The sequence below is a fragment of the Nerophis lumbriciformis genome, linkage group LG12 (assembly GCF_033978685.3).
Source record: "Nerophis lumbriciformis linkage group LG12, RoL_Nlum_v2.1, whole genome shotgun sequence".
NCBI classification, from domain to species: Eukaryota; Metazoa; Chordata; class Actinopteri; order Syngnathiformes; family Syngnathidae; genus Nerophis; species Nerophis lumbriciformis.
In genome coordinates, this window is record NC_084559.2 from 35,698,146 (window position 1) to 35,725,645 (window position 27,500).

At 38.4% G+C, this 27,500-nt stretch overlaps 1 protein-coding gene across 6 annotated transcripts in view; it reads left to right on the forward strand.

The window, feature by feature from the left end:
- Nucleotides 1-27,500, forward strand: part of homer1b (homer scaffold protein 1b) — a 118,375-nt gene that overhangs the window by 32,174 nt on the left and 58,701 nt on the right. For 5 of the 6 annotated variants that reach the window (XM_061986522.1, XM_061986525.1, XM_061986524.1 and 2 more), the window contains one exon: nt 21,101-21,257. In XM_061986522.1, coding sequence (XP_061842506.1) covers nt 21,101-21,257 — 157 coding nt within the window. Of the gene's footprint in view, nt 1-20,912; nt 21,258-27,500 lie in introns of those variants that run through there. The other variant, XM_061986520.1, reaches the window with a different exon arrangement.

A 27,500-nucleotide genomic window follows, 5' to 3' on the forward strand; every position in this document is an offset into this window, starting at 1 on the left:
TAACAACCATATTGCTACAATAATAAACATTTTAAAGGTACAATCCACTTACAGTAAATAAACATCGGAAAAGGTCCTCTCGTGACTGCTCCTTTGGCAAAGCAGAGGAGAAAATATGGGAGGGTGTGCTGTGAAGTAAGTCCACTTTGGCATATTTTTCCAGAAAAATCTGTTCTCATCACACTTGCTGTGTTATGAAGCCGTCTTCCTAAATCTCTTCAATACGCGCAAGCACAAAATGGCTGCCGGCGGGGCGCAAAATGAATGAATGAAGCATTCATACACAGAGACATGGTTCTTACACAGAGGCGTATTTGGCGCGATCTAAAAGTTTGCAAACCGAAAAGTTGGTAAATAGAGGGGCTTGTAAAACGAGGTTCCACTGTACTGTGTTTCCTGTGAAATATGTATAGTTCAAATTCTTCTGCACCGTATAAAAGCGACTTAAAAGCTTGCACACAATTGGTCGACACAAAGTTTATTTGGATTTCAAATTATAGGACCTAATGTAATCTGCCTGAATCCGCCCTCTTTACACAGCACGGGGATCAAACCAGAGACGAGATCCCTACACACTTAAAAAATGCTGTTTTTGTTTTTTTTCACCTAAATGCTGGGTTGAGCCTGTTGGGTCATATTTATGGGTTATTTGTAAGGAGTTGGGTAGTTTTGTGGCATAGCTCATCCCCCAAATTCAAGTACCGTATTTTCCGCACTATAAGGCGCACCTAAAAACCTCAAATTTTCTCAAAAGCTGACAGTGCGCCTTATAATCCGGTGCGCCTTATATATGGACCAATATTGAGCCACAACAGGTCTCGCAACTATGGGATGCACAACGTAACCCCAGCTTCTAGTGTAGCGTCTATTCTATGCGCCTTATAATGCGGTGCGCCTTATAATGCAGTGCGCCTTATATATGAACAAAGTTTTAAAATAGGCCATTCATTGAAGGTGCGCCTTATAATCCGGTGCGCCTTATATATGGACCAATATTGAGCCACAACAGGTCTCGCAACTACGGGGTGCACAACGTAACCCCAGCTTCTAGTGTAGCGTCTATTCTATGCGCCTTATAATGCGGTGCGCCTTATAATGCAGTGCGCCTTATATATGAACAAAGTTTTAAAATAGGCCATTCATTGAAGGTGCGCCTTATAATCCGGTGCGCCTTATATATGGACCAATATTGAGCCACAACAGGTCTCGCAACTACGGGGTGCACAACGTAACCCCAGCTTCTAGTGTAGCGTCTATTCTATGCGCCTTATAATGCGGTGCGCCTTATAATGCAGTGCGCCTTATATATGAACAAAGTTTTAAAATAGGCCATTCATTGAAGGTGTGCCGTATAATCCGGTGCGCCTTATAGTGCGGAAAATACGGTAATAATCTCAGACTCACTCAAGGACTTGAAGGGGAACTGCATTTTTGGGGGGGGGATTTTGCATATCGTTATGAGAGACAAGAACACATGTCTTTTTATTTTATCTTATAGGATTTTAAAGATTATTAAAAAAACGCATGAAAGATGCGGCTCTTGGGGGTCACCGTTGTAGCCTTCAAAGCCCTCTGAAACAACTTCAAAACCCTCCAGCAACGTTTTATATACAGACTGCCGTTTATATACAGGTAAAAGCCAGTAAATTAGAATATTTTGAAAAACTTTATTTATTTCAGTAATTGCATTCAAAAGGTGTAACTTGTACATTATATTTATTCATTGCACACAGACTGATGCATTCAAATGTTTATTTCATTGAATTTTGGTGATTTGAAGTGGCAACAAATGAAAATCCAAAATTCCGTGTGTCACAAAATTAGAATATTGTGTAAGGGTTACATTTTGAAGACACCTGGTGCCACAAACTAATCAGCTCAAAACACCTGCAAAGGGCTTTAAATGGTCTCTCAGTCCAGTTCTGAAGCCTACACAAACATGGGGAAGACTTCAGATTTGACAGCTGTCCAAAAGGCAACCATCGACACATTGCACAAGGAGGGAAAGACACAAAAGGTTATTGCTGAAGAGGCTGGCTGTTCTCAGAGCTCTGTGTCCAAACACATTAATGGAGAGGCAAAGGGAAGGAAAAACTGTGGTCAGAAAAAGTGTACAAGCGATAGGGATCACCGCGCCCTGGTCAAGATTGTGAAAAAAAACCCATTCAAAAATGTGGGGGAGATTCAGAAGGACTGGACAGCTGCTGGAGTCAGTGCTTCAAGATCCACCACCAAGAGACGCTTGAAAGACATGGGTTTCAACTGCCGCATACCTCGTGTCAAGCCACTGTTGACCAAGAAACAGCGCGAAAAGCGTCTCACTTGGGCTAAGGAAAAAAAGAGCTGGACTGCTGCTGAGTGGTCCAAAGTCATGTTTTCTGACGAAAGCAAATTTTGCATTTCCTTTGGAAATCGAGGTCCCAGAGTCTGGAGGAAGACAGGAGAGGCACAGGATCCACGTTGCCTGAAGTCTAGTGTAAAGTTTCCACCATCAGTGATGGTTTGGGGTGCCATGTCATCTGCTGGTGTCGGTCCACTCTGTTTCCTGAGATCCAGGGTCAACGCAGCCGTCTACCAGCAAGTTTTAGAGCACTTCATGCTTCCTGCTGCTGACCTGCTCTATGGAGATGGAGATTTCAAGTTCCAACAGGACTTGGCGCCTGCACACAGCGCAAAATCTACCCGTGCCTGGTTTACGGACCGTGGTATTTCTGTTCTAAATTGGCCCGCCAACTCCCCTGACCTTAGCCCCATAGAAAATCTGTGGGGTATTGTGAAAAGGAAGATGCAGAATGCCAGACCCAAAAACGCAGAAGAGTTGAAGGCCACTATCAGAGCAACCTGGGCTCTCATAACACCTGAGCAGTGCCAGAAACTCATCGACTCCATGCCACGCCGCATTAACGCAGTAATTGAGGCAAAAGGAGCTCCAACCAAGTATTGAGTATTGTACATGCTCATATTTTTTATTTTCATACTTTTCAGTTTGCCAACATTTCTAAAAATCCCTTTTTTGTATTAGCCTTAAGTAATATTCTAATTTTGTGACACACGGAATTTTGGATTTTCATTTGTTGCCACTTCAAATCATCAAAATTAAATGAAATAACATTTGAATGCATCAGTCTGTGTGCAATGAATAAATATAATGTACAAGTTACACCTTTTGAATGCAATTACTGAAATAAATCAAGTTTTTCAAAATATTCTAATTTACTGGCTTTTACCTGTATATAATGTAGTAACAGACACATTCATAACAATATGTAATATGTTCTATATTTACCTTATTTTGATCATTTTCTAACTAATTCTTTGGCGCATTTATTTCCATTTCCATAGCAGCGCACTTCCGACTTCTCGCAACAAATATGTTCCTACTCCCTGAATCAAACGCGAGTGTGTTTTCTAATAATGGCAGACTTGGTAGCAAGCAACAAAATCAACTATTTTTGGACGAATGAGGATTCACAACCTTATATTTTTGAAGCTGAATATACGGAGGATGAACGACTGCTTATAGAAACAAGTACGCAGAAGAGGCTGAAACGTTGAAGCAGACGGAAGCCGAGAGAGTGCGCGACATGGTCACGCTGCAAATCTGGAACTTTGGGCCAAACTATGCCGAGTTAATGGAGTGCCCAAATCAACAGGAAACGTCTCTGGCCAGCTTGACCAAACGTACAACTGTCCATTGAGTGAGTCAGTATAATATTGGTCATAAAACATGCAGCACATAACAGTACACTACAGTACATACGCTGTCAGGATGGCTGTGTACAAACAAAACATGAAAGGTGGGCTAATACTTTACAGATACTGCAATATTATTGTTCATGTTTTTCAGTCAGTACAGATTGGTGTCGTATCACAGTGTTGTGCATTACAAACTCAAACATATTTCGTGCTGACGTAGAAGCTAGCTTATCTCTTGCCGTAGTTAGCTTTCACGGCTAATACCGCAGCACGCCAATGTGTTAGTACGCTAGCAAAAGAGTTCCCCAGTGTTCGCTCTTACAATAATGTTGCTACAGTTTGGTTATTATACAGGTTACTGAATGTAAATAATGTATTGTTGACGGTTTTTGAATGCATTTTTAAATTGATTTAGAGGTAGAATTGATTGCTCCCATTAACTGCATTGCTACCAACAACGAGCCGATTTTTCCATGTTAGAAGGCAAAAAAAAATATTTAACTTTTTTTTCTCGTCTCTCATAATGATTAAAGGCCTACTGAAATGCGATTTTCTTATTGAAACGGGGATAGCAGGTCCATTCTATGTGTCATATTTGATCATTTCGCGATATTGCTGAAAGGATTTAGTAGAGAACATCGACGATAAAATTCGCAACTTTTGGTTGCTGATAAAAAGGCCTTGCCTGTACCGGAAGTAGCAGACGAGTAGCGTGACGTCACAGGTTGTGGAGCTCCTCACATCTGCACATTGTTTACAATCATGGCCACCAGCAGCGAGAGCGATTCGGACCGAGAAAGCGACGATTTCCTCATTAATTTGAGCGAGGATGAAAGATTTGTGGATGAGGAAAGTGAGAGTGAAGGACTAGAGGGCAGTGGGAGCGATTCAGATAGAGAAGATGCTGTGAGAGGCGGGTGGGACCTGATATTCAGCTGGGAATGACTAAAACAGTAAATAAACACAAGACATATATATACTCTATTAGCCACAACACAACCAGGCTTATATTTAATATGCCACAAATTAATACCGCATAACAAACACCTCCCCCCTCCCGTCCATATAACCCGCCAATACAACTCAAACACCTGCAAAACACACTCAATCCCACAGCCCAAAGTACCGTTCACCTCCCCAAAGTTCATACAGCACATATATTTCCCCAAAGTCCCCAAAGTTACGTACGTGACATGCACATAGCGGCACGCACGTACGGGCAAGTGATCAAATGTTTGGAAGCCGCAGCTGCATGCGTACTCACGGTACCGCGTCTGCGCATCCAACTCAAAGTCCTCCTGGTAAGAGTCTCTGTTGTCCCAGTTCTCCACAGGCCAATGGTAAAGCTTGACTGTCATCTTTCGGGAATGTAAACAATGAAACACCGGCTGTGTTATCTGGCAAAACAGACAGGGGGTGCATTCTACGGCGGGGGAGCGTTATCCAGCACAACACCTGCCGCAATACACCGCTTCCCACCTACAGCTTTCTTCTTTGCAGTCTCCATTGTTCATTGAACAAATTGCAAAAGATTCACCAACACAGATGTCCAGAATACTGTGGAATTTTGCGATGAAAACAGACGACTTATTGGCTGGTCACCATGCAGTCCCTAAATGTCCTCTACAATCCGTGACGTCACGCGCTGACGTCATCATACCGAGACGTGTTCAGCAGGATATTTCGCGCGAAATTTAAAATTGCACTTTAGTAAGCTAACCCGGCTGTATTGGCATGTGTTGCAATGTTAAGATTTCATCATTGATATATAAACTATCAGACTGCGTGGTCGGTAGTAGTGGGTTTCAGTAGGCCTTTAATAACGATGGGCAAAATTCCAAAAAAAGTGCAGTTCCCCTTTAAGTATTCCACACACCGTCCTCACTCATGGTTTCCACCAATATATTTGATAGAATGAACCCAGTATTGCAGTTAAATTGACCCAGCATTTGGGTTGAATATATATAACCCATTTAGCTGGGTTAAATAAGAAATCCATCTTACTGGGTTAAATAAGAAATCCATCTTGGTTTGGTCCAATAGTTACCCAGCAGTTTTGAGAGTGTTGACAAGGGTGTTGCACACACCCTCCTAAACTTCACGCTCAATCTGTGTCACGGAACCAATGTAACCCGCCTGAATCTGCAGATTGAGAGCACTTGGCAAGAGGCCAAAAACCGGAGCTGCTAACTTGTTGTCCAGTGCGACTCTTAAGACTTTAGGGAGTGAGGTGTACACACGTACTACCGCACAGCACAGGTGGACTGGCCAACCTCCTCTATGCAGCAATATGTGCAGTCCACCATGATACACTACTCAACATATTGATGGAGATCATACCAACTTGGTCTTCTGTTTGCTGTTGGAAGGATATTATACTTATGGGAGTGTACTGGGACATATGTAGAAAGATGTACAGTAAACATAACTAAACCTTGTGGTTAGAGTGTCCGCCCTGAGATCGGTAGGTCGTGAGTTCAAACCCCGGCCAAGTCATACCAAAGACTATAAAAATGGGACCTGTTACCTCCCTGCTTGGCACTCAGCATCAAGGGTTGGGATTGGGGAGTTGAATCACCGTAATGATTCCCGAGCGCGGCCACCGCTGCTGCTCACTGCTCCCCTCACCTCCCAGGGGGTGGAACAAGGGGATGGGTCAAATGCAGAGGGTAATTTCACCACACCTAGTGTGTGTGTGTGAGACTCTCAGTGGTACTTTAACTTTAAACTTTAAACATTTATTTACTTTTTCAAAATTCTTCAAAATTCTAAATTATGCCTATCATCCACAATCTCTATGTGAGACAAGAACACGTCTTTCCCTTGTCTGTGCAATCTAAATAGTGAAAAACTGTGAGTACGAGGCGTCTAACAATGCAGGTTATTGAGATTCATCTGTTTCTCTAAAAAACCTCCATATGACCTGCATACTAACCAAGCTGTAGCGACATTGTTATTGTAGGCGCTAACACAGAGGAACTACTTTTCTGGCGTAGAAACACACTGCTCCTCCGACCACTAGAAAGTAGTCAGTTGCTCGCTACAAGCTACTAATAAGGTCGGCTGTGACCCACCATAAAATAAAGAAGATGGATCTTGAGCTTTGAGTTAGGGAAAGTTAATGGTAGAATACAGAAGGTTGTGGCACCAAGCCGAGAAGTTGGTACCAACTTTGAAAATCCAACTTGATACAATATGGCTCTTAACTTGGCTCTCAACAAATGGAACGCAGCAAAAGCATTTTTTTTTTATCCGGGGAGTGAGGATTAATCTGAATTTAGTAGCGCAAGGAGAGCACAAGTGCTGAAAAATGAAACCATCCCAGTAAGAGCGGATATTGTAAGTCACTGTTTAATGTTTTTATTTGAAAGGTTTAGCAATAGTGCTATATGACAATGCTTCAAAGCTCTCACAAAGTCTGACATTTAGGGTAAAGAAACACAGAAAGAGCTCTTTTTGCTGTTGTTGACGAACGGAAAAAGCGTTTGTTGCTATGCGCCCACAAAAGAAGTTACGGTAATGCTTAAAAGAACCAAAAATGACCAAAATACTGCAAATATTATATGACATGGTACTGTTACTACATTGCATACATACTTACAGCATGGAAGTAGGGAAGGGACTCATATGGCCCCATTCCTGGGTGGATCTCCCCTGAGAGGAAGGAGGGGGGAATTATTTTGCAATGAAGTCTGCTGAAAATGATGGATAGTGCCATTCTACATAGCAACTGATGCTGTGGTCGAAGTTGGAATTGCCACAAAACACATTTTAAGATATTCCAAAGTGGTGTATAAAGAAAGTAAGGCCAGCTAAACAACAGGCTCCATGACTGCTACCAAGGACAAGTGCAGCTGTGCCCGGATGCATGCGATTAGTTTTTCTGGTTAAATAAACCAAAATAATACATCTATATATAGCTCTAAACATACTCCAGCTCATAATTTTACAATAAAACATGCTTTTATTTTGTGAAAGAATAAGTTTATGGCTCACTCTGCCGCTACATTCCTATAGTGTTTAGTGACCTGCAGGCACTCTAACACGCAACTGACGGCGCAATAAACGTGAATAAAAAAATACACAGAACAACCAAAAAAATAACATGTTCCTCGTTTTGTCAAAATCTTCATTAGCTTTGCACCAACAGTCACGGAGAACTTGTGACTTGTGTGTGAAGTATGTCAACTGTGGTGCTGCCTCCAATGCATTTGTAATCACTCTATGTCTCACTCATTATGTCTTATGATCTTTCTTTTCTGTAACAGGCTAAGTCAATACGTGTACTCTTGTACTTATTTGCACATATTTCTGCACAATAACTCAGATATGGTAACACTGTCAAGCATTAAGAATATGGAGTGACTTTTGGTCCAGAAAATATTTTGCAATTCAACCTTCTCTTTATTAACAAGCCAAAACAACAACAACAAGCTAAACTGTCCTGTATACGCTGCTCTGCCAACACAATTCATTTGACATATTTCTTGCCACTTTATGTTGTATATTTTTTATGAGAGTTCCAGTTCATTTTGTCATCTATTATTACACCCAAAATGTGGTTTCTTTTAACCTTTCAATGTCCGTCTAATTGTATTTGTGTTTGACTTTCTCTTCTGCTGTTACCAATTAGCATTATTTTAGTTCTCCTGTCGTTCGAAAATAGTCTGTTTTTGTCAAACCATCTCTTTAATTTGTTAATTTATTCTGTTATTATTTGCTTAGCTTCTGTTAGGGTTGTCCCGATACCAATATTTTGGTACCGGTATCTAAATGTATTTCGATACTTTGATACTTTTCTAAATAATGGAGACCACAAAAAATCTTAGGGTACATTAAACACATGTTTTTTATTGCAATCGAAGAACAATTTTGTCCTTAAATAAAATAGTGAACATACTAGACAACTTGTCTTTTAGTAGTAAGTAAGTAAACAAAGGCTCCTAATTAGTCTGCTGACGTACGCAGTAACATATTGTGTCATTTCTCATTCTATTATTTGGTCAACATTATAAAGGACAAGCTGTAAAAATGTATTATTAATCTACTTGTTCGTTTACTGTTAATATCTGCTTACTTTCTGTTTCAACATGTTCTATCTACACTTCTGTTAAAATGTAATAATCACTTTTTCTTCTGTTGTTTGGATGCTTTACATTAGTTTTGGATGATACCACAAATTTAGGTATTGATCCGATACCAAGTAGTTACAGGATCATACATTGGTCATAATTTAAGTCTTAATATACATTTTAGAAAAAGGAAAAAAGATTTTGTGATGGTAAAAAATATTGATGTAATCATAGTAGTATCGACTACATACGCTATTGTACTTGGTATCATTACAGTGGATGTCAGGTGTAGATCCACCCATTGCATTTGTTTACATTCAGGCGTGCTAGCTTTTGTTTGCGGTGACGCCAGTGAGCTATTGTATCCTCCTACTGTGTAGTGAAGCATGTTTAGCTATTCCTCGTCCTGCAGGGATGATACTTGTAAGAAACTTACTTTATTTAGGATTAGTGATTTAGAAGTAGCTAAAACACTGCTGACTGCAGATGAACGGTAGCCGTTAACTAGCTAGCCATGTCTTAAAGCACCTCTTCCTGAGGGCGTTTCAGTGTTATAACTTCACCTTTATCGTCAGTTTTTAGGCCAAAATGCATTCATTCTCCCTTTTCTGTCTACACACTGTGTCTGCTTGTAAGTACTCCGTGATTGTGCGCTGCCGAACATGCTCCTCTGCTCGTAAAACCAGCAATGTCATGACGTTAAAAAAAAAAAATTTTTTTAATGGGAACCGGTACTTTTCAAACAGTATAGTACCGTTTTTGATTCATTAGTACCGCGATACTATACTAGTACGGGTATACCGTACAACTCTAGCTTATGTGTGTTTTCTCCTAAAAAAACGCAAAACGTTTACCTCCCCAAGACGCTGTAATCTAATCCAGTGTTGATGACAAACCTTCACTTCCCGTACTTGTCTTCTTTTCCGGGCTGTAGGGTAAGTGATGAAAAGCTTACCATAATTCTCGCAGGTTGAGCAGCTCAATCTCGCACAACAGGGCATTTATACACGTTGAAAAAATAACGAGGAAGCACCGCAAACACAGCATCAGCTCAAAGTTAGTAGCAGTCATGGCGTCCTGTAGTCACGTGAGTGCCTATTCACCAATCATTGAAGAGATTGCCTGAAACCACATGGCCATACTCTCTTTATATACGACTCTGAGATATTCAACACTTTACTGCCATCTGGCGGCTAAAGTGGATTGTGCACCCAATGCTTTATGTTTCATATGTCAGGTAAATTGTGACGAATGGGGCTATATAGATCTCCTTCCTACTGTATATAAAATTGTGTAAGGGATCTTTGGATTTTTGTTTTTATAGGCAGAAAAAGGCTGTGAATCTTTGGGCATCACATGATTCGATTCGATTCTTGGGGGTAACAATTAAATTCAAAACAATTCTCGATTTAAAATCAATAGTTTTTTAATAACATTGGATGCCAGTTCAATGAGTAACTACATTCCTCCACAAATAGATAACAGCTCTGATGAATTTCTATATTACTTGAAAGAAAAATGGTTTTGTTTGATAAAATTCTACCCAAACATTTAATAAAGTCAAATACAAATAAGACAACAATAGAAGTATCCAAAATGTCTCTTTTCTACGGTAAATCTGTACAGCAGATATGATCATCTACATCAACAATATGATTTGCTTGAGTGGCTGGACAGGACAGATTAAATATATATATATATACATATACACACACACACACAAAAACACATATGTATATACACACACATATATATACATAAACACACATATACATATATACACATTTACATATATATATATATATATATATATATATATATATATATATATATATATATATATATATATATATATATATAAATATATATATATATATATATATATGTATGCACACACACACACATACACTGTAAAAAAAAAGAAAGTTGAGAAAACGCAAATTTTCAAGTTAACATGATGCAACAAGATTTTTGCGTTTTCTCAACTTTTGACTACTGCTGGCCAGACACTGTTTTGGTATATTTTGTTGGACTAATTATAGTTTTCAAGTTAGTCAGACTCAGAAATAAGGTTTCACTATGTTTAACTACCAAAACAGTGTCTGGCCTGCAGTAGTCAAAAGTTGAGAAAACGCAAAAATCTTGTTGCATCATGTTAACTTGAAAATTTGCGTTTTCTCAACTTTTTTTTTTACAGTCTATATATACATATATATATATATATATATATATATATATATATATATATATATATATATATATATATATATATATATATATATATATATATATATATATATATATATATATATATATATATATATGTATGTATATATATATATATATATATATATATATATATATATATATATATATATATATATATATATATATATATATACATATACATACATATTCATATATATATATATATATATATATATATACATACATTATATATATATATATATATATATATATCTCTCTCTATATATATATATATGCACACATAATGTATATATAAGCTTTATATTTATTTGTATCAATTAATTGTTACAAGTAAGAATTTTAATTCATTTGAAAATGTATCTTTTTTTGACACCCCTCGACAGAATAGATTGTACCCCCATCGTCGTTAGCCACCTCTTGCTAGCAGTTTTCACTATTTAGAATGCACAGCAAAAGGAAATACATCTGTTTTCTTGTCTCACATTGTGGATCAAGGGCCAAAAGTAAATTATCTGATCAATTAAGGTGTAATTAACATAAGTAAACACCCAATAATGCCTTTGTAAGGAAATGCAATGATGCACACAACAATGTACATTTACAGTTCCTGTTAAAGACCCTAACTCTCCAGCGGTGGCTGATAGAACCTGCAAGACATCTCCATTCAAGTGTAAAAATAAGTTAACCAAACCCTACCAACAGTCATCGATTCTTCCTACAATTTTGGGACTAAATATCATATGTTAATTATCTAGCTACATGAGGAGCAACAGTTTAGAGTCACTTCTACCAACGATCATATTCATCAATATTTTGACAGTGTCAATCAAACTGAGCATTATCATCCTTGTATTTATTTAATAAAAAGGCACGTGAGTGTAATGATAAAACAAAGAAAGCGTAGTCTAAATCCATCAGGTTGGTGTAGGAGTGAGTGATGAGTTGTTGTCTTTTTTGGACAAGCGGTGGGTGTCATCTTGGAACAAGACTCTCTGGCGCCCGCATTCGTGTGAGAATCAAAGCGCAGGAATGTTGCATTTGATGCGCGCACAAGCGAGCGACGAGGGGCGCCAAATTAGCCGCAGCTTTTGTCGAATTATGCAACGCGAGGAGGACGCCAGTTGCCAAGCAGCTATTGCACAGATCCCACTGACTTGTGTGGTGTGTGCACGCTCGCAATGACTCACAGTTCCGCCACTTGCACTGCTGTCCATGATTATGATCATTTGCTTCTCCGCAAGCAGCTTTGTGCAGGGCCAGTAATCAGCCTAAATTCACTCTCGCACTTCCTATGCGCGCCTCGTCCCCCCCCCCCCGTCTCCGTGTTGTTCTGTCCTTTCCAGTCTGGGCTAATCACACACAGGAGGGGTACTGCTGCTGAATTTTAATATTCATTTATACAGCAAGCCTTTGATGTCCCCCATCAACCCCTCAGTGCAGTGTAAGCACTTCTCTATCTCCTGTTCTGCCAGCACTACCAGCTCAGAAAATCTCCCCCTGCACCCTGTGTGTGTGTGTGTGTGTGTGTGTGTGTGTGTGTGTGTGTGTGTGTGTGTGTGTGTTCTTGTATTTCTACCCTTCTTGAGACATCAACAAGGAAACGTACCTTCCATGTGAGGACCGGTGAACAAGTTAGGACCGAAATCATGGTCCCAATACGGAAAACCATTGCATCTAATAGAGAATGTCTCATTTGCACCCCTGGTGGTGAAATCTATCAAAATGAGGGTGGTCCCAAAAAGGAGGGATCTTTCAAATTGACCGTGTGCCGATTGTAGCTGAGATAGGCTCCAGCGCCCCCCGCGACCCCAAAAGGGAATAAGCGGTAGAAAATGGATGGATGGATGGATGGTTTTAAAAGTGCTCCCCCTCTGGTCAACATATGAAATAAGTGTGTGTAAACATTTAAAGTGCTCCCCCTCTGGCCAACATATGTAACAAGTGTGTGTAAAAAATTGAAATGCGCCCCAAAATTAATAAAAAAAAAAAAATAAAAAAAAAAATGTATATAGAGACATACTATAATAACTTTAAGTAAATAATGAAGATTAAAAAACAATTACAAACAAAACATTTATTAAAAGCAGTCTTTATCTCACAATGTGTCGAGTTTTTTCTTGTAAAATTGGAAATAATTTATCATATTCTTTCTGTTTCTGTAATATTGCAATATTTTCTCGTAAAATTACTTTATGTAAAATTATACATTTTTAATGCAAAATTGTGACATTTGTCATATAAAATTCTGACTTATCACAATATTGCCAATTTCTTTGTTGTTCTTGTAAAATAGTGAAATTTTTTGAGTAAAATTATGACTTTTGTCATAATTATGCCAAGTAAAAGTCCAATTATCATTATAATATTGCCAACATTTTAAAGTTTTCTTATAAAATTGGGACTTTTGTCGACTCTTCATAAAATTGCCAAAATTTTAAGCTTGAGTAAAATTCCAATCTTTATCATAAAATTGCACAAATGTTCAGTTTTTCTTGTAAAATTTTGACTTTCGTTGAGTAAAATGACGACTTTTATTATAATACTGCCAAAATTCTAAGTTTTTCTTGTGAAATTGTGGCCTTTTTCTTGTGAAATTCAAACTCATTTTTCACAACAAGCTTTTTTTTATAATTGCATAGTATGTATATATTATTAATGTTGTAAATACAAATCCTCATATTTTTCTGAGGTCTCTAGAAGGTAACAAATACAAGAATGTGTGTGTGTGTGTGTGTGTGTGTGTGTGTGTGTGCGTGTGTGTGCGTTCTTGTATTTCTACCCTACTTGAGACATCAACAAGGAAAAGTACCTTCCATATGAGAACCAGTGAACAAGTTAGAACCGAAATCATGGTCCCAATACGGAAAACCATTTCATCTAATAGAGCAGAGGTGTCAAAGTCGTTTTCACTGAGGGCTACATCGCACTTATGTTTGGCCCCAGAGGGCCGCTTCTAACAGTGAATACTATTATTACACAATTTTTTAATGCATTTTATTAGTAGATTTATTTAAAACTAAAATGTAAAAAAAAAAGTGGTAAGTTGCAATAATTTCACCTCAAAATGTAGTGTATATTACTGTAAATGGAAAAACAGTACTGCTGTTTTTAAGGTAAAAAAAAAAGGCAGCTCAGTTGCCAGAATTTTACTGTAAAATTTACATTTGTTTTTTTACTGTAAATTTAATAAAATTTATATTTTACAGTGACATTTTGGCACCTAAGCTGCCAGTTTTTTTTTTTTAGTTTTTTTTTTTTTTTTTACCGCAAATCAACAACTGTAGATTTGTTGGTGTGTTACTGTAAATGCCAAAACGGCACCACTGTTTATAACAGTAAAAAAAAAAAGTTTTTCATTTAGAGAAAAATGCTGTAAAAACCACAGTAAATTTCACAATTTAACCATGAGATCTATTGCTACTTTTACATTGCACAATTTGATAGATAACTTGCTTTGAAATCATCATTATTAGTATTTATTTCTATTTAAAAAAATGGTTTGAATGTTTGATAATATATTTTTGCATAATTACACAATATTTAAGTTAACAATTTGCGATTACATGGAGTACATATATTTTTTTTCTCCCAAAATAGAAAGAAATAATACATTTAGTAAGAAAAGTTATAGTACTTTATTGATACATATAATTTCCAGGTTTTCGAGGGCCAAATAAAATGAAGTGGCGAGTGGTTGAGTTTGATACCTGTGTAATAGAGAATGTCTCATTTGCTGGTGGTGAAATCTATCAAAATAAGGGTGGTCCCAAAAAGAAGGGATTTTTCAAATTGACTGTGCGTCGGTTTTAAAAGTGCTCCCCCTCTGGCCAACATATGTAATAACATGTGTGTTTAAGTAATTGAATAATACAAATAAAATAAATATGTATATCAAGACATACTGTAATAACTTGAAGTAAATAATGAAGATTAAAAACTAACTATAAAATTCAGTGCTCTGGACCTCTGGTCGGGGGCCGCCGGAAGCCGCCGTACCTTTAAGATGGTGCCGAGTTTCTGAATCCGTGCGTTTTAGGTGCAACTATACAAAATAGAGCTAGCCTAAAACATTAGCATGCTTACATTAAAATATAACACTTAGCATGTGTGCTAACGATGGCATGCCAACAGTTAGCATGTCTCACATATCAAGTAAAACGGCTGTAAGGTGTATGGCTGCGGAAGTCGAGAAAAAGTGAAAAAACAGCAAGAAAAGTTAGCATGCTAATATTAGCTTGCTAGCATGCTCATGTTTGCATGCTAACAGTTAACAGGTGTCATGTGCCAAGTTATTTGACTCTGGGGTAAACGTAAGCAAATGTAGCTAAAAAAAATATCATGCTAATGCTAGCATGCAAGCAAGGTAACGTTAGCATGCTATCAGTTAGCTTGTGTCGAAAGTAGACAAGTGTGTGAACAAAATGAGACATTAAGCACAGAGCTACGTGAAAGTATGGCTGAGCTACAAGAGGAGGTAATCTTGTCTTTTTGGCGTTTGTCTCAGAGCAATCGTCCATTAAAATGGTATGTACCCATTCAATCTGACTTTTTTTTATTTATTTGTGAATAGTGTCACCATGGTAACACGAAATGTTGCCAACTTAAAGTACCGCCGTAGGCGCAAGTGAGACCTTTATGACGGTATAACATATGTGGGGTTTCGTTGGCCGATCCGTCTCGTATTAATCGTAAGAGAAATGTGCGGAACTATAATAATAAAAGTTGAAGTATGAGCAATAATAATATGGGCTGCTTGCATTGCAGCAGGCCCATAATTACAAACAAAAAATAAAAAATAAAAACTACTAAAGGCTTACCTTTTTTATATTTGCATAGTATGTATTGTACAGTATATATTATTAATGTTGTAAATACAAATCTTTATATATCTAGAAAGGGTGGTCCTAAAGAGGTAGGCATTTTTCAGAGGCCTCAAAAAGGTAACAAAGAATGTGTGTGTGTGTGTGTCTGAATGTAGACACTACACAAAAAGCCCACACAATGCTCCAAAGCGATTGTCCCAGTGGTTAAACGCAAGGAATACATTGGGAGACATGGTGAACAGATGCGCCAACGACTTTTATATGTTGACCAACACTATTAGCAGGTGTCAATCTAGACCAGGGGTCTTCAAAAATGTCCTGGTCAACCCCACCCCTTCCCTCCCCCGGTCCGTGGGTCAAATTTTCAAGCGTTGACCGGTCCGCAGCTACAAAAAGGTTAAGGGACCGCTGGTCTAGACAACAGGAAATAAAAGCATGCATTAACGGTTAACACTGTTGGAATATAGCAAAATAAAACACTGCACCTTAATCAAGTGATTATTTGGCGTACCACTAGACTCTTTAAACTAATTGTTAATTTCATGTTGACACCACCCGATTGCAGCTGGGATAGACTCCAGACCCCCAGCAACCCCGAGAGGATGGATGGGTAGATCTACTTACTTTATGCTGTAACGTGGTTCTATCTGCACTTATTAAAGTTTACAAAGAACTTATTTCTTGGTGTTGTTTCAAGCTAGCTTAGCGGTTAACTTAGCTGTTAGCATGCCTGCTCCTGACTTGCTTTCTGTGTGTAACATGTTTAACCTCATCCTCCAGTTACTTAAGGTACTAAGAAATGCAGTATATATTGGGTGTAACGGAGGTGGTTTTTATTAACTCAAGGGAGCGGCTCCACACTGTGTATGGAGACACATAATTAGCTATTAGCTTGTCAGCTGGGGGACTAAAAATAAATACATTATCAGCCAGATTGGATCAGCATTTGTGATTGGCAATAAAAGTTGTTAATCGGGGATGGCAACCACATACTTTTTCACAAAAATCTGCCGATTCTGATCGATCAGAAAAACACCGAAATATTAATCATGCACCCTCCTTTCCAGGATACATCAGTCTTTCTTTACAAAGTCAAGCCAAACCGTTGATCTTTTCTGAACACCTGCCATGGTTGTTATGGCCATCCCACCTGCGGATTTTACGTGGTACTTCGGCAGCTATTTCTTCCAGTTTGGCATCAAAGCTAGAAATGTAAATGAACAAATTTGAACGATTACAAGAGAATCTGGTTGTTTGTCCTGGTTCCCGTCCACGCTTGATGCTTAATCCTCGATGCTTATTGCTCGATGCTTAGCAGAGGTGGGACCAAGTCATTGCTTTGCAAGTCACAAGTAAGTCTCAAGTCTTTGCCCTCAAGTCTCGAGTCAAGACAGGCAAGACCCGAGTCAAGTCCAAAGTCAAGACTGGAAAGTCTCAAGTCAAGTCCCAAGTCCTGCATTTTGAGTTTCGAGTCCTTTCAAGTCGTTTTAACCACCGACTAATGTATTTACACAGATTGTGTATGCTTTTAAAACACTGTATTTATTTATTAAAACAAGTGTATTTGAAATTGCAGGGAAAAATATAGTGGTGACATTGCACTTAAAAATAGCACTATTAACCAGTCATTTTAAACATTTAACTCATTCCTTTACAGAATAAACACATTTGAAAAAACAAGTGCAACTGTACTTATTTGCACAAAAGTGTTAACATTGTATTTCCATGGCATATTGCATTGTAACTAGTTCCACAGCAGTTTCTATCCTGTTCTTACCTTATCTCATTGATCTCATCTCATACTGTATGTGTTGATGTGTGCGTACACATGAAAAACATAACAAATATATGAACATAACAATGAACAAAGTTGTACTTTTTAGATGTCAGGGCCCTATGCAATATGTACACATATTCTTAATATAGTATACATTTTAACTGACCTTTATTTGACTATGTTTGTCTTTTTGTAGGTGGCTAAAATATGCGGTGCTGCTAACCGCCGTCTAACGTTACGCTACGCTATCACGTGTGTGATACATTGACTAACGTAACATTATGTGTAGGTACCTCATGCAACCCTGCTTAAAAAAAATCACTTGACAAAAAGTATAAATAAGGTAGTGAACGGCAGTGGACACAACATATTGCCGTGTTTGCAATGATGTTATAACCATAGACATCTTATAAGTAGACGCAGCATTGTTTGCTGTGACGTGAGCAATTTGGCCGCCATCTTGAAGTGGTGATGAGGAGCCGGCGAGCAGCCTAAACTGATAGTTGACAGGTAGAAAACAAATATGCCGGGCTGGTGTTCAGCGTTTTCCTGCTCAAATGAGCGGACTGTTGAAAATAGGAATCGGGGGATTACTTTTCACAAGTAAGATTTAACATTAACGTACTATTGGTTGTATTTTATGAAAATAATATTACCACAGAGTTGAGAAGGAGCAAAGATCTTCAATATTTGTATGTGAAAATCACAAATAAATCTTCTGGTGGAGGATGACGCCCTACAGGGGTTTGGTTTACAAACTTTCAGCCCCACCTAAAACAAAATTCACCAGCCGCCACTGATTATGATGCATTCTCATTTTAGGCAAAGTATAAGACAATACTTTCTTAACAGTATAATTGTAACCAGGAATCAGTCTTCAAGTAACAATATTCAAATACTAACATTGTTGGGTTGAACAGAATTTGGTTTTATTCTGAATCCAGTGAAACAGATTGGTGGTTTTAGCTGATATGAAGACTTTCAGGTGTTTATATATGTTAAGTATTTGGCAGACGCTTTTATCCAAAGCGACTTACATAAAAAATACATATAAAACAATCAGTGTAAACATGATCATTTAAGGGAAGAATGTAATACAAAATATCAATACAAAGTGTCAAGACAGAATAAACTCTGCTGCTGAAGCAACAGAGATACAGTCTATAGGTCTTTAAGATATAGAGATATCTAATGTATTCATACATTGTTTATGTAGGATATACGCATGTATATATAACCTAATCATATTGTTTCTTCAACTTAAAAATAGCTTACCGTTTTTTCCCCCTTCTCTGGGATTATATTCCCAGTTTTGATCTCGGACGTCTGGTCACTTATAGCGTATAAGAATATTACATTACGGTTAAGCAAACTATGAATAATAAAACACACCAAAATATGTGTCTGTTATCATAGCTACACGTATGACAAAAAAGCGCTTGAAAATCAGTGGTATTCAGTGAGGTAAAATGAATTAAATGCGTTGACAGTTCATTGCTCCTGCCAAAGGAATTGCTCTGAGTGGAGCGGATCACCACTCCAAGATGGCGGCCACGCGTCTCGTCTGCGCCAGTAGGCAGTAGCGCTCCATGCTGCGTCTACTTATAAGATGTCTATGGTTATAACGTTAGCAGTGAGTTTGCAGCCTCACTCATTTAACTACACAGCAAATAAAAGTTACGTTACTTAGCCAATAAACGTTATCTTGCATTCAAAACTTACCCTTCTTTGTGCAACTTCAAATGTCAAACGAAGTTGGAAGTTGTTGCGTCTCAGTCTGTAATATTCGAACTGCGTGATTTGCATACGGCAATTCGTTTTTTGTTGACCAAGTCGTAGTTTTTATACCCGAACGAAACCAACTTTGGCATAATTGTTTCTCACCGCCGCGTTGTTTGACAACTCTTGGTCATTGGTTGTCCTGCAATTTGATTGGATGAATGCTGTGTGATGAAAACAACGTAGATCTAATTTGATTGGCTGTTGTACTGAGAGCACACCAGCTGACAGGAATAACACGCTGATCGACACAGACGTAGAAAATGAAAGATACGGAGCGCTCCCAAATAACTTTTTAATCTTTGGGTTTTGGGGAAAATAGCAAGTCATGTCAAATCAAAAGGCTCAAGTCCAAGTGAAGTCACAAGTCATTGATGTTAAAGTCTAAGTCGAGTTGCAAGTCTCTTTACATTTTGTCAAGTCGAGTCTAAAGTCATCAAATTCATGACTCGAGTCTGACTCGAGTCCAAGTCATGTGACTTGAGTCCACACCTCTGATACTTAGTGCTTGATGCTTGATACTCTACGCTTGATGCTTCATGCTTTATGCTTGACACTTAATACTTGTCACTTGATGCTCGATACTTGATGCTCAATATTCGATGCTCAATGCTCAATGTTAGATGCTCAATACTCAATGTTCGATGCTTAATGCTCGATGCTCAATGTTCAATGCTTAATGCTCGATGCTCAATGTTCAATGCTTAATGCTCGATGCTCAATGCTTGATGCCCGATGCTCAACGTTCGATGCTCAATGTTCAATGCTTAATGCTCAATGTCCGATGCTTAATGCTCAACGCTTAATGTTCGATGCTCAATGTTTGATGCTTAATGCTTAATGCTTAATGCTTAATGTTTAATACTTAATGCTCAATGCTTAATGCCCAATGCGCAATGTTCGATGCTCATTGCTCGATATTAAAATACTCAATGCTCAGTGCTTAATGTCGATTGCTCAATGCTAAATGCTCGATGTTCAACGTTTAATGCTCGATGCTGAATGCCCGATGCTCAATGTTCGATGCTTAATGCTTAATGATCCATGCTTAATGCTCCATGCTTAGTACTAAATGCTCGATGTTCGACGTTTAATGCTTGATGCTCAATGTTGGATACTCAATGTTCGATGCCCAATGTCCAATATAACAAAATGTCTGTGAATACTTTCTGGATGCACTCCATCCCAATTAGGATTCGTGGGGACTTAAAATCTCCAAATTGATCAACCAAACTCTTAAGTGTTTCTCTGAAAGGTGTACTTTTCTCTTGATATGTACACACATACAGGAAAGTTTGTGGCAAGTGCAATCCTGCGGGGTGTGTCTTTGGCAGTAAAGCGTGGCCTACAGTCTATATTTAGCCTTAGACGCTTTCTTTTCTCCCCTCTGTGACCCTCGCTTAGTGCTGCAGACATTCCCATGTCAGCACACAGACGACGCCACTGACTGCAGCAGTTAGGATGATCAAACTTTGGTGCATCGTGCACGCTCACCTGGACTCTAGAGTGCACCTGCGCATCATGGAGGATGTGTGTTCCTAGTGATTTCGGCTCGGCTTGACATTTTTTTTTGTAAACATGGAAGATGCCGAGCTTGTTATCCGGTTGCCCGGGCGATCCGCCTCCCCAGTGGACGGCAGAAGCTTCGGCGCGAGCGTGGGATTCGGAGAGACGTTGGTATTGCGGCACAAGGAGGTTCACAACTTCTTTTTCGTCCCCTTCAGGGAGCAGCCCATCTACAGCACGCGGGCCCACGTCTTCCAGATTGACCCCAACACCAAGAAGAACTGGCTGCCCACCAGCAAGCACGCCGTCACCGTGTCCTACTTCTACGACAGCACGCGCAACGTCTACCGAATCATCAGCCTGGATGGCACCAAGGTGAGCTCGTGACTTTCTTCGAGTCTTCCGGATGTTGGAACACAACCTTGCATGACGGAGGTCTGCTCTCAAAAAGCTGTGCACGCTGTCACAAGACATGCGGCTCATGTTACGCCATGTGTTTATAAATACTACATTTGCTATATTTGAGTGTATCTGGAAATACACTATATGGACACAAGCATTAGGATACCTAGCCATTCAGGAAGGAGGGAAGTGGTCAGGTTAAAGGTAGAGATGCGTACCTTTCGCATTTGAGTCGATACGGTACCAATTCCTGTTAGTAATAAACTCATTTGTTTAATGATAAAAATCTCATTTATTTAACAGTGAGCTGATAATGATAACTGTGCTTGTCCAGGTGTCATAGCTTCTTTTCTTACACTTCTTGAGTAGGAATGGGTACTGTTCACATTTTAAACCGTTAAGGTACTTGTTTTCTTTTATGTGTGTTAATAGATATTGTTTTTGAGAATACAATCTAATTCTTTATTGCAACATTTAAAAATGAGCTGATTATATTTGCTGTCCAGTTGTCATATTTTGTTTTATAATCACGTTTCTGAGAAAGTGGAATATTTTAAGTCTTGTTTTAAAACCCACTTTTATTCTCTGGCTTTTAAATCGGCGAGAGTCTTGTGGTCCTCTGTCTTTTATGGTTTTATTCTATTATGTAGATTTGTTTTATTCTATTTTATTGATGTATTTTATTATTTAATTATACTATTATCATTTGTTTGTTTGTTGTTTACTAGTTTCATTTTGAATGCTTATAATTTGATTACTTTTATTGTTTATTTTCTTATGTGCAGTACTTTAGAGAGTTTTGTTGTTACTAGTACTATATAAATTAAGGTGATTGGATTGGAAAGTATGACGTTAAGTTGTAATTACAGTTGCAAGTCCAAGACATTTGATGGCAGTAGTGTGTAGTTTATGGTGTCTTTTGTTGCGCCATAAAAAGTGTTAATATTGTAAGTATTGTACTTATCCACGCACTAGCTGTTTGATTGTAACGTGCATCCGAGTTGTAGTTTTCGTTAACACATTTGGAAATGTTGAAATTGTCATGTAAAATCGCTAATGCTAATCAGTAGCATGTCAATTGCAAAAAAGTGGAGCCTTACCTTATTGGAGCGTTTTTGTTCTTTTTACTTATTTACCTGCAACATTACGCGGAGGTAGTTTGGCTGAGTTGGCTTTCAGTGTTGCCAAAGTGCTAACCGGACCTGATGTCACACACAACCCAGGTACCGTAACAAGGCACTGTTTGGATTCTAAGTAAGTCGTTGCCCGATAGGACCGGCGGGATTTGGTCGTTGTCAGAAAAGTACCAGATTCAGCACACATCCCGACTTCTGAGTCTTATTTGCAAGTAGTAGACAATGCATGCAGTTGCAATTCCAAGACACTAGATGGCAGTAGTGTATAGGCTACGACAGGGGTTTCTGATACATTTTCACAAAGGGGCCATATCAGCATTATCGGTGCCGCCTAAGGGCCTGTTGTAACTGGAAGACAGTAAATGTGACTACATTTATGAAAAAATAAACAATCCTGAACATTTTGTTAAAAAACTGATTTTTTGTTGTTGTAGAGCTTTAATTTAGACACTATAAACTCAAAGTCTGTATTTTATATGCATAGAAAGTAAAAAAACAATGCAAACATTGGCAGCTAACATACATACACACGTCATTATATAGTTATTCAAGTAGCAGCCAGGCGCTATTTATTAAATAACAAAGCTATAATACTGACTTTTTTTCGATGTGTCTCTTATCATGTTCGACGACTCATTGTTCATGACTTGTTCACTGACTAAATGAGGAAGGGGGGAAAGAAGTTACCGAACGTAACATAAGCAAAACCGGAGGCGGAAGTGACACTTTCAAAATAAAAGGTTTCAAAATTAGTCTGCAAAAACACTAAACACACTATTTAAGCCACGGGTGTCCAAAGTGCGGTCCGGGAGCCACCTGCGGCCTGCAGCTCGATTTTACAGGTTCCAAATCAGAACAAAAAACTATGAAAAATTCAACGGGACCAAATCCCTAAAAAAATGGGACCTGAAAACCAAAATGGCCGACAACCTGAGCGTCTGACTGTATAAGGTCTTTGATGATTTCCGTGTGTCCTTTCGTGATGAAAAAGTGTGCACATTTCTTGTGAGACATGATATGTTTTTGAGTGTACTAAAGCTCTCAAAAGCATTCCAGTTGACAGTATAATAGCAATAATAGTAAATACAGGCTTACTTTAAAGCACAATTACAATAAATACAAATAAAATCATTATTAAAATAATCATGAATTATTTTATTGCTTTGTTATCTATAACACAAAGCTAAGATGTAGAAGTTTCTTTTAAATGTTAGCATATGTTCACCTACATTGTTTTGGTTTGAGTATTTTTCATATACAAAATGTATAAAAGTGGCCCTCACATCCTTCAATTTTTCTCTATGTGGCCCTCGCTGGAAAATGTTTGGACACCTCTGATTTAAGCTCTTGCCGTCCACACAAAATGACATTTGATTTTGACTAATGTGGGCTACTGTGTGTTGCCTAGTCAGTGAGTGACTTGTCTTTGCCATCAAGCTGAATGTAATAATTTGTTGCACCCTAAAAGATATTTTACTGTAAGTATTGGACTTATTGCACACCAGCTGTTTGATTGCCACATGCATCTTTGTTGTCGTTTTCATTTAGAGGGGTTGAAATCCCCATGTAAAATTGCCAATGTAATCAGTAGCATGTCTCAGGGAAATCCAATGTAAAAAATTGTTCTGAACATTTTGAAAAGTAGAGCCTTACTATACGTTTGAGTGTTTTCTATCAGGCATACTTGCTTTGTTGGCATGGAAAATTGCAACATTACCTAGAGGCAGTTTGGCTGAGTGCTGCTTGAGAGCTTATTTCCATGCTAAGTGTTTGATCCGGTGTTTAGTCTGCAACCAAACGTGACGTCACTAACAACAAAGATTAGATTTTTTTACGTGAATCAATACCCGGTAGTACAGACACAATTTGGTCGGTTTATATAAAAGTAAGTCGAATTCGGTACCCATCCTTGTGGGAAATGGCAGAGTTGAGAGGTATTCAAATAGTTCATTTCAACCACTGTGTTGCTAAATAATCAGACGGCTCCGCAATTTAGGCCGCCATCTCATATCACACAAACCGACCATATGAATTCATTGCGTAACTCTCACGCATGCCCAAACTCTTATTGATGTCAGTTAATCAGAATGTTCCACAACACCGGCACCGATTGATCAGCTGTTAATTAGCTCTGCATTAAAGTTGTTGCATTACAGTATGGAAGACTTGAATGATTTTCCCCCTCCATCACTGTCAACAAATCTCATTAGCTCACCAAAGCCTAGATGAGCATACAAATCATGTCCGACCTTACAATGTTGTCTCCCAGCTCTTTGTAGATGATAATACACATGAAATATGTAACAACACACAATGCAATAATGGTGCATTGTGTAATAATGTGATACGTGTTCACCTCAATGTGTAATAACATTTTGTAATACATTTAACTACTTGAACTTTGACACATCATTTAGTCATTTGTTACATATTGCAAAAGTGATTACAAAATGTGGGTTCTGCACTTTAAAAAGAAAAGAAATGTAACAATTTGTTGCATTATGTAACAAACTATTGACATTGATGGCTTAATTCAGGGGTGTCCAAACTGTATGTATATATATATATATATATATATATATATATATATATATATATATATATATATATATATATATATATATATATATATACACACACACACAGTTGCGATCAAAAGTTTACATACACAAGAACATAATGTTATGGCTGTCTTGAGCAGTGTTGGGTTAGTTACTGAAAACCAGTAACTAGTTACAGTTACTAGTTACTTTATTTCAAAAGTAACTCAGTTACTAACTCAGTTACTTACACCAAAAAGTAATGCGTTACTGTGAAAAGTAACTATTTAGTTACTTCTTTTTTTCTTCTTTTTTTTTTAAAGCTCCCATTAATGCACTTTTTGCCTTCATTTCAGTACTGTTATTGCACTGGAGAATAATACAATCTGTTGATCAACTTGACATACATTTTTATTTTCCTTTTAACATAATGAATGAAAAACAGTGCAACATAAAAAGGCATTCCTCCTTTCTTTAAACTTGGACCAATGACCATTAATAAAAAACAAGTTTAAGTGCAACATAAGAAGAAACATCATCTTCCTTGAAACATAGGTAGTGAAATAAAGCCTGACATCTGGAGTGATGCTGCTGTCTTCCACACTTGGAGCCATGGATTGTAGAATCCTTGTTTTCAGTGGCAGGATCATTGACACAGATGGCGAAGTTTCAGTGCTCAGTAGAGATGGAACACTTTTAAGCACCTGGAGGACCTCATCTGCCACTCTCACATCATCATCAGACAGGGTGACATTTGTCTTCAGGGTGTTGTGGGTCAATGCATAGTATATAGCTGCCTGCTGCTCCAACATATCATAAGTGGAGTTCCACCTCGTTGGGACATCATGTATGAGCAGGCAGCTTTAGCATTTCTTGCTTTGTCTTAAGCACATGAGCAGCTGTTGTGCTTGGGTGGAAGTAAGAAACCTTCCTGATCCTCCCAAAGAGGCGCTCCATCCTATTGACTGAGATTCCCTTCTGTGATGCCAAATTCACTACAAGTGCAAAGCACCTATCTGTGGTCCCAGTCCTGCCTCATTCTCTGTAATTATTAGATTGTTGGCATTATCACGTGTGACTGGGATATCTTTATCTTCCATTCCTCCACTGCTTGTGTCAGCACCTGCGCAAGGTGACTCTCGTAGAGGGGGCGTGTCTTCTCATCTCCCAGTCTGCTGTGATGAAGTGAGCGCTTATAGTTCCCCTGGACGTCCACCCGTCTGTCATGAGCGCAACAGATGATGCTCGGGATAGTTCATCCACAACTTTTTTCTTCTCCTGCTCATAAGGATCTGGCACAATCTTATTGCTGAAGTGGGTGCACGACGGGATGTCGTAACGTGGTTCAAGCACGTTCAGCATGTGTTTAAAACCCTCGTTTTGCACAACCGAGTCTGCACTTATAAACACACCGATTCAATGGCGGGGGCGTTCAAGCTCCTCCGTTACTCCGCTCGCCATGACCACGCTGTGTGTGGACTGAACGTGCCAACAACTTTTTTTTGTTTGTTTCATATATCAAACCGCGGATCACCTCCCCCCACACACACACACATAGACCGCGCCTCTTTTCTTCTCTCCGGCTTGTGACAGAGGAAGATTCAGAAGAACGCGACACCGCAGCGCTTCTGTTTCTAGCCGATACTACATCAAAAGTAACGTAAAATAATGCAGTAACGCATCATGTAGTAACGGTAACTAAATTACTGAATAAAAAAAAAATAACGCGTTAGATTACTAGTTACCGCCGAAACTAACGGCGTTACAGTAACGCGTTACTTTGTAACGCGTTAGTCCCAACACTGGTCTTGAGTTTCCAATACTTTCTACAACTCTTATGTTTTTGTGATAGAGTGATTGGAGCATATGTTTGTCACAAAAACATTCATGAAGTTTGGTTCTTTTATGAATTTATTATGGGTCTACTGAAAATGTGACCAAATCTGCTGGGTCAAAAGTATACATACAGCAATGTTATTACAAACCCCGTTTTCATATGAGTTGGGAAATTGTGTTAGATGTAAATATAAACGGAATACAATGATTTGCAAATCATTTTTAACCCATATTCAGTTGAATATGCTACAAAGACAACATATTTGATGTTTAAACTGATAAACTTTTTTTTTTTTGCAAATAATCATTACCTTTAGAATTTGATGCCAGCAACACGTGACAAAGAAGTTGGGAAAGGTGGCAATAAATACTGATAAAGTTGAGGAATGTTCATCAAACACTTATTTGGAACATCCCACAGGTGTGCAGGCTAATTGGGAACAGGCGAGTGCCATGATCGGGTATAAAAACAGCTTCCCAAAAAATGCTCAGTCTTTCAGAAGAAAGGATGGGGCGAGGTACACCTCTTTGTCCACAACTGCATGAGCAAATAGTCAAACAGTTTAAGGACAACGTTTCTCAAAGTGCAATTGAAAGAAATTTAGGGATTTCAACATCTACGGTCCGTAATATCATCAAAAGGTTCAGAGAATCTGGAGAAATCACTCCACGTAAGCGGCATAGCCGGAAACCAACATTGAATG